The 13,850-nt window shown below is 33.9% G+C and overlaps 1 protein-coding gene across 5 annotated transcripts in view; it reads right to left on the bottom strand.

Moving 5' to 3' along the window:
* Positions 1-13,850, bottom strand: part of LOC106474907 (spondin-1-like) — an 81,208-nt gene that overhangs the window by 25,877 nt on the left and 41,481 nt on the right. For all 5 annotated transcript variants that reach the window (XM_022380169.1, XM_022380176.1, XM_022380178.1 and 2 more), the window contains exons 4-8: positions 12,495-12,568; positions 8,568-8,693; positions 7,680-7,831; positions 3,123-3,377; positions 1,837-2,050 (exon numbers count right to left, since the gene is read on the bottom strand). In XM_022380169.1, the coding sequence (XP_022235877.1) occupies positions 1,837-2,050; positions 3,123-3,377; positions 7,680-7,831; positions 8,568-8,693; positions 12,495-12,568 (821 nt within the window). The remainder of the gene's footprint in view (positions 1-1,836; positions 2,051-3,122; positions 3,378-7,679; positions 7,832-8,567; positions 8,694-12,494; positions 12,569-13,850) is intronic.

Genomic DNA, 13,850 nt, shown 5'->3' with positions numbered 1-13,850 from the left:
CACATTCAGTATCCTTTTTTAAATTAGTTCCCCTTTATTATAAACACATTCAGTATTCTTCTTTAAATTAGTTCCCCTTTATTATAAACACATTCAGTATTCTTCTTTAAATTAATAAATAAAAACGCATTCAATATTCTTCTTTAAATTAATAAATAAAAAATCATCCAGAAAAGACACTAGAAATCATAACATGAAACTTACGAAGAAAGAGCTTTGCTTTAAATTATAAGGATCTGACAACTCTCCACCTGTATCACCATCAACAACACAATCCTGTAATTGAAACGCCATTTATGAAGATTTCTCACTAGTACTAGCTTGTTCATAAATAAGACTTGTCTATTAAGTACTTTTGTTCGTACCAGTTATTTCGTATGTTTATTCATATCTAACATTCTTCTTGGCGCCTTACTGTAAGTCTTAAACGTTTCTACAGTGTGATCAGCACCTAGTACAGATAGTAGGCTTTCAGTGGCACGAACTCATGAATCAGAAACAGTGGATTCACCAAACCTTTCAATGTCTACTTCAAGGTTTTGTTACACGAAATCTGACCTTTGTAACCAAGGCAGTACTTTTTAACTATCAACTTACCAACATGTTTACGTACCGTTCACTGTACATATTCCATCATAGCGAGTAATTTTATGTTTTTACCATACAGAATATTGATCTGATAAAACAACAGGGTAAAATAAATCCTCTTCCAGGTATTCTACGTAGAAATCCCCAGCGGTAATTAGTGGGATTAACTGAAGTACTGACGGTAGGTTTGCTTGATTTTTGTGTGTATTTGTTTGTTTGTAATTAAGCACAAAGTTACACAATGGGCTATCTGTGCTCTGTCCATCACGGTATCGAAACCCGAATTCTAGTGTTGTAAGTCCGCTGTGCCACTGGGGGGCGATTTTTGTGTGTAATTCATAGTATGAGAAAATCATAAAGTCCGGAATCCACAAGCAGGTTTACATAAATAATTTAGAAAAATGTGTTTAAACATGTGAAGGATATGTACCCCATCGGTAACATTAAGGTTAACGTAACCTAATTTATTATAAAAGGAATAATGCGGCGCTAAAAAAATTGTACACGAAGCTTTCATCTTTAATGGTAACACGCTATGAGATCTCACCATTGTCTAACATGTTCCTCACGGGGGCGTAAGTCGGAGGGATATAACGCGAAAAATCGGATTTCGATATTCACAGTGTGCACAGCACAGATAGTTCTTTGTGTAGCTTTGTGCTTAATAACAAACAAATAAACCGTCCAAAAAAATTGACGTTGAAAGATTTTAATACGATAACATTTTGGTCGATGTGTAGAAATTGGCAAAGTACGTCTCGCTTTAACTGCACGTCTTAATTTGGTTAATTCACCATGAATCGTTAGAATTAAAACTTCCGGTTTCAGTGCAAACAATACGACTAATTTTAGCATCTAAGTGTTGACCTCTTAAATCTAGTCCATAACTGAAAAGCTCTTCTGTACAAAAATTATCAGAAAAATACAGGTACACAATTTTCCTAAGCATCCAAACTGTGCCATCGAAACAATGACATCCACAAACTTTGCCATCGAAACAATGACACCTATACATTCGGCAATAAGAACATACATTCAAACCAAAGATGCCTGGTAAAACCATTCCACGTTTCCTTATAATCTGAACATCACCACTCATAAGAACCAATAAGTACTCATCTTTATTACAGAAGAACGACACAACTTTTCTATCCACTTTGGCAGATAGTCAACAAGAAAAGTTAATGCCAAACATTAAATAACAACTAAGTACCTTCTATGCCATTCTAAAAACATGGAAAAACTTACGTGAATCATATCTATCCATTTTTTCTGGATCATCTGTAAATATTTCGGTTTCTTCACAGGATTTTTCATAAAGTCTCTGCCGTGTAATTATTAACCTCGCCACTGGTTTCATAGGAAATCCGGTGGGATCAAAAAAGGGAGATTGTGAGCTGCTTGGGTCATGTGATGTTATCCTCTTAATCTTATCTTGTGGTATCGTAGGCGATATCTCCGACTACACAGAACAAAAACCAATAAAACATTATACTATTTTATACGTTAAAGAGGCTTAATAATCTCGCATGCACTTTGATTCTAAAATGAAAAGTCAGACCAAATGGCGTTTGAGCTTATATTTTTACCTGCCTTAGCTAAGCTAGTTTGATGGGCTTTGATACTGAACGAAGGTCATGATCGCAGTGTTTTGCAACAAAAAAAGTTCTTATACGGCTCATTTGTGGATATTTCTGACTAAAAAGTCATAAGTGTTCTGCCAGTGATCGCGTGCTTACTAATATTATTAGTCTATTTGTTTCAATACTGTGATGGTCCAAAACACTTTCAGAATTCACAAGCTTTTACCTTGTATATCCACCTCTAATACTGTTCTATGAGAGAAGGCGTCTAAACTGATTAAAGTAAGGTTTCTTTATATATTTAGTTTTTGTGAATGGACTTCTTGCATTTATGTGAATATCGAAATTTAATTACAAATCATAAGTATACATGAAATTTCTCTACACTCCTTCCATCTTGATGATATTAACAAATATTTTCAGAATAATATTTTCTTTCTGTAGTTGCTAAGCCTAATTTTCATGTTAAAACCGCTAAGATTCGTAACTTTGTTTATTTGCTTATTTTAGCAATCTAATGTTTATTTTTAAATGAATAACTTGATTTATTCAGTTTTTACTGTAAATAAATAACATATATTCAAGAAAAAATACATCGTAAGGTCGTTTGTGGTATAAACTAACACTAAGCTAATAATTTATCTTCCTGAATTGAAATTAAAGCTCATATTTCCTATCTTATTATTTTTATATTTCATACAAAAGATGAATAGTGTGAATATAACTGGTAAGTAGAGAAAGCGACTAAACAATAAATTTAGAGTGTATGGTAATTTATTATTCATGTTCCATACTTGGTGCGTAATATTTCAGAAGTAGGTGTGGACTGTTCTCATAACAACGAATTTTACAACTTATACAATTGGGTTATAGTTAACCTAATTCTTTTAATACAATATAATGATACGGGATTATTCTGAATAGAATAACGTGGTTCAAGGATTAACTCACTAAGTAGGATTGTCCATCATGTATTCCAGCGTCCCAAGGATAAAGATTCATGACCTTATTGGTTATCCAGGAACAGTTTTTCATGCACAGTTCCAGAGCACTGACTCCAACAATCCAATCGGGACTCGGGCTAAGTTTGCTCAGTAGCGACATCAGATGGTGTTTTTTATCCACTCGAAATACAGCAAACGTCTTTCCGTTCAGGTTTGGATGCCACAGCCCTCTTGCTTTGACAATAGTCCTAATTTTATCTGACTACGAAAACAAAAATAGGGGGGGGGGTAGTGTTTACATTTTACAGTTGCAATCTGTTCAGAAAATAAATATGACTGAATAACTGATCACGAGGAAAATAAAAAGAATTGGAAAATTTCTTTATTCTATAAAATTGTTAACATTTAGTTCTTAAAAGAGTTAACATTTCAATAAATAATCAAATTTCATTAGGACATCATAGAAGGAAGAATGTGAAAGTGTCGCACTTAGTAATCATTAATCTTTTAATCATTGCTAAATAAGTAATTACTTCTTGCCTTATGAGTTCATGTGTTATTAAAGAAAGAAAAATGTCTTTAAACAATTTATAGAAATCTAATTAAGTTAGAGAAAATAGCATCTTTAGTATTAAGACGTAAAGCAGAGATAGGTAACATTATGTTCATGTATCATTATAAGAAAATTACCGGGAAAAATACCTTCAAACGAACTATACAAGTATAATAAATATGTAGAGTTAGAGAAATAGCAGCTTTAGTAATAGGATGTAAAGTAGAGGTAGTAGCATAATATTCATGTATTTTAGACAAAATATCAAGCAAATAGTACACGATTTTATTTATCTAACATGTTTCTTAGCTCCATATGGAAATGAAATGGCATATCAGTATGTTTCAAAACAGCATGTGCCTCTTAAATCATTATGTTACTTGACAACGACTGATACTGGGGTTATATTTACAAGTAGCGTTATTAGAACAAAAATAATGACTTTTTGTCTGAAGATTTTGAGGTGTTTCTATAACAAGGAAGGTGTAGCTTGATAAATATCTGCATTGCACTTAAAAACAAAGCTTATAAATACTACATAATATGGATATCTTTTACATTTTATGCTAATACTTAAGGCGACAAACACGTACTACAGCGTTTCTCGAAGCGTGGGGCGATCCCCCCCCCCCATGGGATGCAAATTATCTCTTGAGGACGCGAGCGACTAGGGTAGAGTTAATAGTGCAATAATGCAAAATTAATGAAAATAAGTAATTACTGCAACACATATATCATTTTCATCTGCATCCGCGTGTTATATCTCACCACTAACAACAACAAAAAAAAAGAGTGGACTGCGTGCAAGAAACCATATTTATTAAAGGGGGGACGTGGATGACAAAAGTTTGGGAAACGTTGATGTAGTGCATTATGTGATAAACGGTTCTCTGTTTTTATTACTCGTCTTTCCATGATTCTCTATTCAATATTTGTATAAAGATATAACGAAAAATCTCCTTTATTAAATGATTCGTATTAAGGAGTGCAAAAAAGGTTTAAGTACCGTTTCTATATCTTCTGTATAAAAACGTTTTAACGTGATATAGTTGTTTTATGTCTCATTTAGAGGCAAATCTTTCTAATTTCACATCACGACATTTATCGAGTCACGTCAAAATACTTGCAATGAAACGAGCAAAACACTTAACTCGTAAATACAGTCAAGTTAGACTAAAGGGACCATATATATTGTTCAAATGATTAAGTTAAATAAGACATAATTGTAATTGGAGGGTATACTTGGTCCTTCCTTTTTCTTTGGCCCTGTTGCTTTTTGTAGATATATAACGTTCAACTATCTTTACATATTTATACATTTTTATCTAAGTTGGTTCGTTTTTTTGTATAGTGCTTGATTATGAAGCTTGTTATTTTATGAACTTGGCCCTTAGTAATTTGAATCTTTTATCCCCTTCCTTTTGTAGATATTTTACTATGACCAGCCCATATTTTTTTAACTTAACTGCTTTGGTAAGATATCATTACTTTATGTTTTAAAGTGCCTGTTTTCCAGAACACGAAATTGAATGTTAATTATAACGTATATATTATTACTTATTTTTCATAAAACTTGTTCTTAACAATTTATAGATTTATTTCATCAGCTGATCGAACGGATGGAAAAATATTTAGTTGATTTTACTTCATGATTATTTAGATAAAATCATTTTTAATGTTTATATTCCAATTCAACCAAAGAACTAGGAAAACATTAAAGGTATTACTAAAAATAATCTTGTCATCTTCTCGACAACATTATTACTAATCTTAATATTTTCACACAGATTTGAAGAGACTTTACATTCAATAACTTCAGTAAATTTTAGAGTATTGAAACCAGTCGCAATCCACAGTTCACATTAATCTGTGTTAATCTGTACAAGGTGATGTGCCCACGTAGTATGTACTCCTTTGTTTACTGTATGTTTCGCATTCCGTAGTTCACATTAATATCTACAAGGTGATGTGCCCACGTAGTATGTACTCCTTTGTTTACTGTCTGTTTCGCATTCCGTAGTTCACGTTAATCTGCACAAGGTGATGTGCCCACGTAGTATGTACTCCTTTATTTACTGTCTGTTTCGCATTCCGTAGTTCACGTTAATATGCACAAGGTGATGTGCTCACGTAGTATGTACTTCTTTATTTATTGTCTGTTTCTCATTCTCAACAAGAAGGAAAACAATAATTGTAGTATGCTTTCGGTGAATATTTCTCTTAATCAATAACATATATTAAATTACTCTTTTCTGTGAGACTGTACAGTATCTAAATCTGTTCAGAAAGACTAAGAATTGTGGTATTAATAACATTTGTCACATTCAACCAAAAGTCTGGTCCTTATATCAAGACACACGGTAGAATGTCGTGCGGCCTAAACAGCCCGCAGGACACACTGTGTTGTTACTAACAGGAGTGATAGTTTAGCAATTTTCTGTAACTCGGACTGTGGTAATCCAAACTATCACATATTTTTTGTGGATATGCTCTACTAGACCCTTACTTCACAACCAAATTTCAAGTTAATCCATAAAGAAATACACGAGATATAATATTTTTAATTTTAATTGAATTTCTTCCTTTTTTTCTTCTTACCGAAAGTACGGAAATTGATTTGATCAAAAAACATACTTAACTTTCATGGATATTTTTTACATCTGGTACACTGTTAGGTCTTTACAACCTACAATTAGGTGTCAAATTTGATCTAAATATAAGACACATGTGCAAAGTTATCATTAAAAACCGTTCAAATTTGACCAAAATGTTTGTGCACGCCTACGCAAAAAGTCGCGTGAGCTATCGGTCTGAAATTTTTACTATAGCTTCAACTAAGAGGATAGGTTGGCCGTTTTTAGTTTTTTGTCATTTGGATTAAAGACGGCTGATTTAGAGCAGAAACACTATAGGTTGAAAGCACTAGCAGATACATAAGTATTGATTAAGCCAAGAAAACTATCAGTTTCTAGCTCAAGCTTTAAAAAGAATCAAACGCACGAGTTTGCTAAATTCTATAAAATTCTCCTAATTAAAGAGCGTCTAGCGTCACGTGATATTAGCTTAAGTAATTAGCGTAAATAATGATGCTTGATACGGCTGTGCCAAGTGCATGCGGGTGATGACAAGAAACTGTTTATTTAGTTTCCATGGCGTTACTGTAAAGCTAATGTTGGTTACTATTGAGTGTCACTTTCTTACTTGCTGTAGTTTGTTGGTGTGTATTGACAAAAAGTCATGATATCTAATCAAAAACACCTTAGTAGGAAAAAAAAGGTGCAGCCAAAAAACATTGAGTGTGTAACTTAAAGGAATAAAATCAAAATTGGCGGCCAAAGTGGTAGCTACACTTACGACATTAATAAGAATTTGATAGCAAATATTCATTCATGAAATAGTTAGGCAGTGTATTTTGTTTTATCCATTATCATGCCCTGTTGCTACCAGCTTCGCCGCCAATTTTGATATCATTCCTTTAAGTTGCACGCTCAATCCTTTTTTGGCCGCACCTTTTTTTTTACCTCAAGTGTTTTTTATTCGATAGTTTATAGTCAGAGTACTGCCTTTTTTCTAACTTGGCTGAATTCACTACTATTACTCTGGATTTGAATTATAACTGTATTATTATTCTGTTGTATTGTAGATTCCCCCAAAGAAATATAAAATTCTGCGACACTTCTGATTGAACATGTTATTTTCAACACTAACATTTACGAAATAATTACGACGAATAGTAAATTAATAATATAAGTTCTGGCTAGCTTTTTCTTTGTTCTTAAAATGAACGAAATTTTGGAATGGCTCTAACATGAAATACTTCTGCTAAAGAAATTCACAGAAAACAGTCAGAAATATACTGAAACAAGACAATATACACCAATTTCTAAATCTACATTGTTCACTTGAAAAAAAATTCTAACTAAAAAAAATTCAAACTTTAAGGTTATGTTGAATAGCAATTGAGTTTTGTTTACTAATACGTTAATCATTCAAAAGATTCTATAATCTTACCTCAGTCTTCAGTTCAGATTCAAGTTTCTTTGTGGTCCCTAACTCTGCCAGCTGACATAATCCCCTAGAAGCATAGCCACCGTATTCCCACATCCGGAAATCAGCCGTATGCGAAGAGCCGATAATGTCCGAAAACTGTGGTAATAATTCATCTAAAAAATGAATACATAATTAAAATTGGTGAGTGGTAGAAGATCTTTGTTATATACTTTTCGCTTGGACCTATTTATTGTTATCATTATAAGTAATAAATAAAGTATTGTTCTCCAGTTCATATATATATATAGAGAGAGAGAGAGAGAGAAAGAGATTTAGAAAGAACATGCCAGAGCAAAAAGTTTAAATTCATTAATCAATGTACGTAAGTGCAGTTCCAGTATTTTCAACATACAAATAAACATACTAAACAGAAATTGGTTGGTAGAAAATTAAAGCCTCAAAATGGACCAAAAATGAATAATAAAATTTGATTTTTATTTATAAATCAGCAATTTCTTAATACTGTACACACAGTTCCTAAAATTGTTCACACTAAATGGCCAATGAAACTTATACTGAGCTTTACAGGTGTTTATACACAGTCGTAACGAATACAAGAATAGTCATTCCTTCAAAGTAATGCTGGGTGAGGCCTAATGATTGGCGTGTCCGGACTGTCAATTCTTGGATTCATGGTTTTAGCACCCCGTTGCATTAAAAACACATTCGCAGTTTAGGGCGTGGATATTCTATAAAAGTAACAGTCAAATCCCACTATTTGGTTAAACAGGAGTAGTCCAACAGTCGTTGATGAATGGTGTTGATTAACATCCTTTCCTCTGGTTTATGAAAATTAGGAAAAGAAAATTCTAGAATAAAAAATAAACGAATCGTTAAGAGCATACTTACTGGATGGAAAGTCTTTTGGGTGTGTATGTCGAGACCATAACCCTTCAAATGAAACTTCATATTTAGCTTCGTCACACGCACAGCAGTCTTCAATGATATCTGGCTGTTCGTCTTTCCTTTCTTGTTCTGTAAATGAGTGTCTAAGTATTAGCACCAGTCGGTGAGAATATGTAAACGTCAAACCAACTTTTTCAATTCTATAATTTTTAGTACAACACATACAGACGTTCAACTCAACCCACCCAGGTTTTTTTAATTTTATTAACTTTAATAACATTAATGTCTACAAATCAATTTTATTCGCGTGTGCATTGTATATATATATATATTGGTAAACACACGTGTATCTAGTACTAACTACCATCCGGAAAATACACGTGTATCTATCTAGTGCTAGCTACCATCTGGAAAAATCACACGTATATGTACTACTAGCTATCATCCGAAAAATACAGGTGTATCTAATCTAGTACTAGCTACAATACAGAAAATACACGTGTATCTAGTGCTAACTACCATCCGAAAAATACACGTGTATCTAGTACTAGCTACCATCCAGAAAATACACGTGTATCTAATCTAGTAGTAGCTACCATCCAGAAAATATACGAGTATCTAGTGCTAGCTACCCCCCGGAAAATACACGTGTATCTAATCTAATACTAGCTACCATCCAGAAAATATACGTGTATCTAGTACTAGCTACCCCCCGGAAAATACACGTGTATCTAATCTAGTACTAGCTACCATCCAGAAAATATACGTGTATCTAGTACTAGCAACCATCCAGAAAATACACGTGTATCTAGTACTAACTAACATCCGGAAAATACACGTGTATCTAGTACTAACTAACATCCGGAAAATACACGTGTATCTAGTACTAACTACCATCCGGAAAATGTATGTGTACCTAGTATTAGTACCATCCGGAAAATACATGTGTGTGTGTGTGTTTGTTCTACCTACTACATGGAAAATACAAGTGTAATTTGTACTACCTACCTTCTGGAAAATACATGTGTGACTTGTATCATCTACCATCAGGTAAATATGACTTGTGCTACCTGTCATCAGGTAAATGCAGTTTGCTTGTACTAATTGTCAACAGGCAACTATATATGAGTCTAATTTTAGTTTATGTTTGGAAAGTATCTCTATCTCCTAAAAGAGATAATTTGAAACCTGAAATATTTATTCACTTCTAGAAAATTACGCATAACAATTAAACTGACCCAAAACGAGAAGGTTGCCAGGCACTTTGTTTAATGTAAAGTTGATTTTTACTGTCAGTCATTATTACCTCTTTTTAAGTGCTTGAGCGATTAATAAACAAGCAATTATTTTCCATGAAAAATATTTTTTTTATTTTGTATATCTTTTGGGGAAAATGCCACACTTTTCATTAAAAACTTCAGCATTCTATGTATATCAGGTGAAGTTCTCTTTCCTCGGTGTTCCATTTCTAGCTTTATCTCGGAAACAATTATACTTCTAACGTGGGAAAAAGTAAAAACGAAAACCATTTTGATCTCATAAAAAATCATACTTAATTTGAGGTATTAACGTTATGAAGTATATACATTTCAGTTTATTTTATTTTCGCTAACTTTTCTTCTACGTTTGTAAAAAATATAGAAAAGCAAATACGGTACTTAAGCGTTACTTTTGAATAGAACTGAACATGAAGATTTGAATAAATGTGGTTTGTTATATCACACACGTGACAACATCTCACATTCTTTTCGAGCCAGTAACTTTATTGACTCAAATAAGGTATTGGGGAACTAGTCTCCCGGACTTAATTGGTTTCAAGCATGGTCACTAGGTTACTGAAGTGTGTAATACCAAGTTTTCTGACTTCCGTTAGTGAAGACTTAGGAAATAATATTCAATCATAGAAATCTATTAAATCTGCTGTTGTAAAATGGATAAAAGTGAAATGTTTGACTGAATAAATAATCCTGGAAACTTGTAAAATAATTCTGACTTTATAGAACACATCCGGAATTATTGAATTATACCTGTGCTCCACGAGTTTTTCTAGAAAATCAAAAATCTTGTCATTTAAAACGTTTTATATAAGTTTACAAGACTGGAAGATCACTTAGTAATCTAATCTTTTTCTAGAGAGTTAGAAAGAGATAAGTTTCCCAACTAAATATATGTTTGTTCTAATGTGTAACAGATAATATTAATCCAAAATTCTAAACGTCTGTCTTCTGTTACTTGATTACAAGGTTATGTTTAAAAAAAAGGGGGTATATATCTTTATGTTAGCAAGTGGAAAACATTGAAAGTGTAGGGACGTGTGCACCAAAAGTGTGGAAACAAGGTAGGTATGTGCATGGTATAATAAAACTTTCTCTGTACAACCTCGCAAGGAGTCGTGTCCAACATATGGCCCATGCCTACTTCGTTTATTTTTTCTATCCTGTGTGTATGCAATAAGCCAGGTGGACTAAACTTATCAGACTTAGTTATGCTTATCATACAATGACTAGAGGTTTCTGTGAATCGGATTATTGGGGGCAATAAATATATTGTAAAGTTTGTTTATAAGACACCAAAAGAATCAAATGTTCGTGTGGGCCCATAACTAATGGTTTAGTGCTTTAGGCATTCGACTCGCAATCTGAGGGTCGCGGGTTCGAATCCCCGTCCCACCAAACATGCTCACCTTTTCAGCCGTGGGGGACATTATAATCTGACGGGCAATCCCACTATTCGTTGGTAAAAGAGTAGCCCACTTAAGATCATCCAGAAAAAGGCCTGCAAAAAGTTATATCTCAGCCATCATAAATATTATGGCGTTTTGTAACATGTGGGAATCCAAAAACACTAAAGACAATGGGCAAAGGCTATTCCCGTGCCGCAGACAACAGTACGCAACGTTATCAAGAAGGATCTTTTACTGAAAAAAAATAGACACGAGTCGCGTGTACACAAGCTGCTTTCACGATATAGCAGTTCAACCGTGGCATACGTCAAGTAGTTGAAGAAAGAAAAGAGTTATCATGCTATTCCATATGAAGACATACTAGTCAAGTCGACGGATATTGAGCCTATGGACTACTACACGTTTGGACTGTTGAAACTGGCGCAGAGAAATCTTCGTCCTCATACACTAGTTGTATTATACATAGCCTGCAAGAAGAAGAGGAATGTTTTGAACATGAAAACCTTTGGCAATGAGAATTACACTGCAGAGCTATCGTTAAGATGCACAGTCGTGTGATAAATCAAGGGCATACATTACGACATGGATGTGGAAATTTTCTAAATCGTTTGAACATAGCATACTCAGCCTCTGTAGCACAGTCACACTTATTACTGAGTCCAGCTGTGGATGTGACCTCTACAATAAGTGTAACTGTGAGAGGAGACTGAGTCCAGCTGTGGATGTGACCTCTAAATAAGTGTAACTGTGAGAGGAGACATTAATAAGTGTAACTGTGAGAGGAGTAGAGGTCACATCCACAGCTGGACACATTGTCCAGCTGTGGATGTGATCTATACTCTTCTTAGTTTGTTTGTTTCTGGCAAAGCTCCTCAGACTATCTGCTGTCGTCCCTAATATTTAAATACCGACCACAGAGAAGGCAACCCGCTGGCAGCACCCAACACCAACTCTTGGGTCTATTTTTACTAAATAATAATGCGATTAACCGCACGTTATAACGATATCTCGTCTGAAAGGGCGAGAATTTTCAGCATCGGGTTTAGATCCCTTGACATACAAATTGAGAGTCGAGCACCCTAACCATCAAGCAAAGTGATTGTTAAATATTTTCAATTCAAAAACAACTCTTTTGGTTTACTACTACGTTGGTTGACTACAATTTACCAACATTTTATTAGAAAAAAAAACAAGCTTAGAAAATAAAGTAGAAATATTGATTTTTTATAATTTCTCTGCTAATTTACCGTCTTCACATAAATCTTTAGTCAAGCCTCCGTCGTCCATGTACCAAGCATCTTTGTCTTCTGTAATTGTCGCTCTGTAAGATATAAAGATCTCATTAGTATGCAGACAATATATGTAGATATAGATCCCTTCTTGGAAAGTTCGCTACCATACAATTAAACAGTCTATAAAAAGACTTATGGACACTAAATATTTCACAAAAGTTAAAGTTCAGCAAGTGTAAAAATAAGTCCAATCTGAGTTAAACTTGCTTCAAAGTTGGTGATAAGCTCTAGGCTTTTCATGGTCCTTTTTCAGGAAAGTTTTAAAGAATAATTTCTTAAGTACTTTTTATGACCTTAGTGCTTTTTTTTTCGAACGCTTTTCAATACTTATTTTTTAAGAGGTTTAACTAGATGCAATCGATAGCGTGTATTACACTAGGTACGCTAGCTTTTACCGTCGGAATTATATTGCGATAGTACGACTTACGAACACTTGACAAGCCTGAAGCCGCCAGTATGTGTAGAAAGTTAATCTCGCTTTATAATAATGACAATACAATCTTGTGTTGTTCTTGGAGCTACTTTGTCTATCGTCATTCATGCTCAATTCCATGGTTAGATTACGCACTACTGCATGGCATCGCAATTTCTATTGTAACAAGTTTCTGTGTAGGACAGCGAAGTCGCTCTTAGATCACACATCTTGACAAAATTTTCTCAGAGCAACTTTTTTACGTGGATTTCAATTTCCAAGACCACTTTTAAATACCCCAAAAGAAAAAAATATCATTGAAGCTGTATTAGAAGACTTATGTGATAGAACAAGATTGGTGTGATTCCAGTTATTCAACCATCTTTCCCATGAAAGCAACTGTTCTATTTCGAGGTGTGGTTGGAAGCTCGTGAACCTTTGGCTTTAGAGTCAACTTCAAATTATTGTTAATTACCTTATTAATGGTGTTAAGACACATGGCCAGTTTCATTGCAATGAATATGTTTTTAAGGGGAAGCTCTTTTTCATAATCATAGCCTTACTTTGTGGAAGAAAGCTTCTCTAGATTTGTTGGGGTTGTGGTTTCTGTCCTAAACGTTTAGGTCTGAAAGTTTCCGCTTCGAATGGTTGTATTTTATAGCTATACATCACTTAACGACCTCGGTATACAAATATCCTTCTTCGTTTAGAGCTATAGCAAAAGTCTGACTAATGTAATAATGAGCAAGTGTGATTATAAATAAGATTACGACACTTATGATAAACAACATTGTTTATTGACAAAAAGGGGACATGGATAAACGTTTCGGAATTCCATCTTCGGTATCTAAAGTAGAATAAATGAATTTACATTAGTCTTTATACATTTTCAAAGTACA

This window comes from Limulus polyphemus, unplaced genomic scaffold (genome assembly GCF_000517525.1).
Source record: "Limulus polyphemus unplaced genomic scaffold, Limulus_polyphemus-2.1.2 Scaffold143, whole genome shotgun sequence".
Taxonomy (NCBI): domain Eukaryota; kingdom Metazoa; phylum Arthropoda; class Merostomata; order Xiphosura; family Limulidae; genus Limulus; species Limulus polyphemus.
Note: the sequence above shows the minus strand (reverse complement) of the source record. Positions and strands in the feature narration are given on the sequence as shown.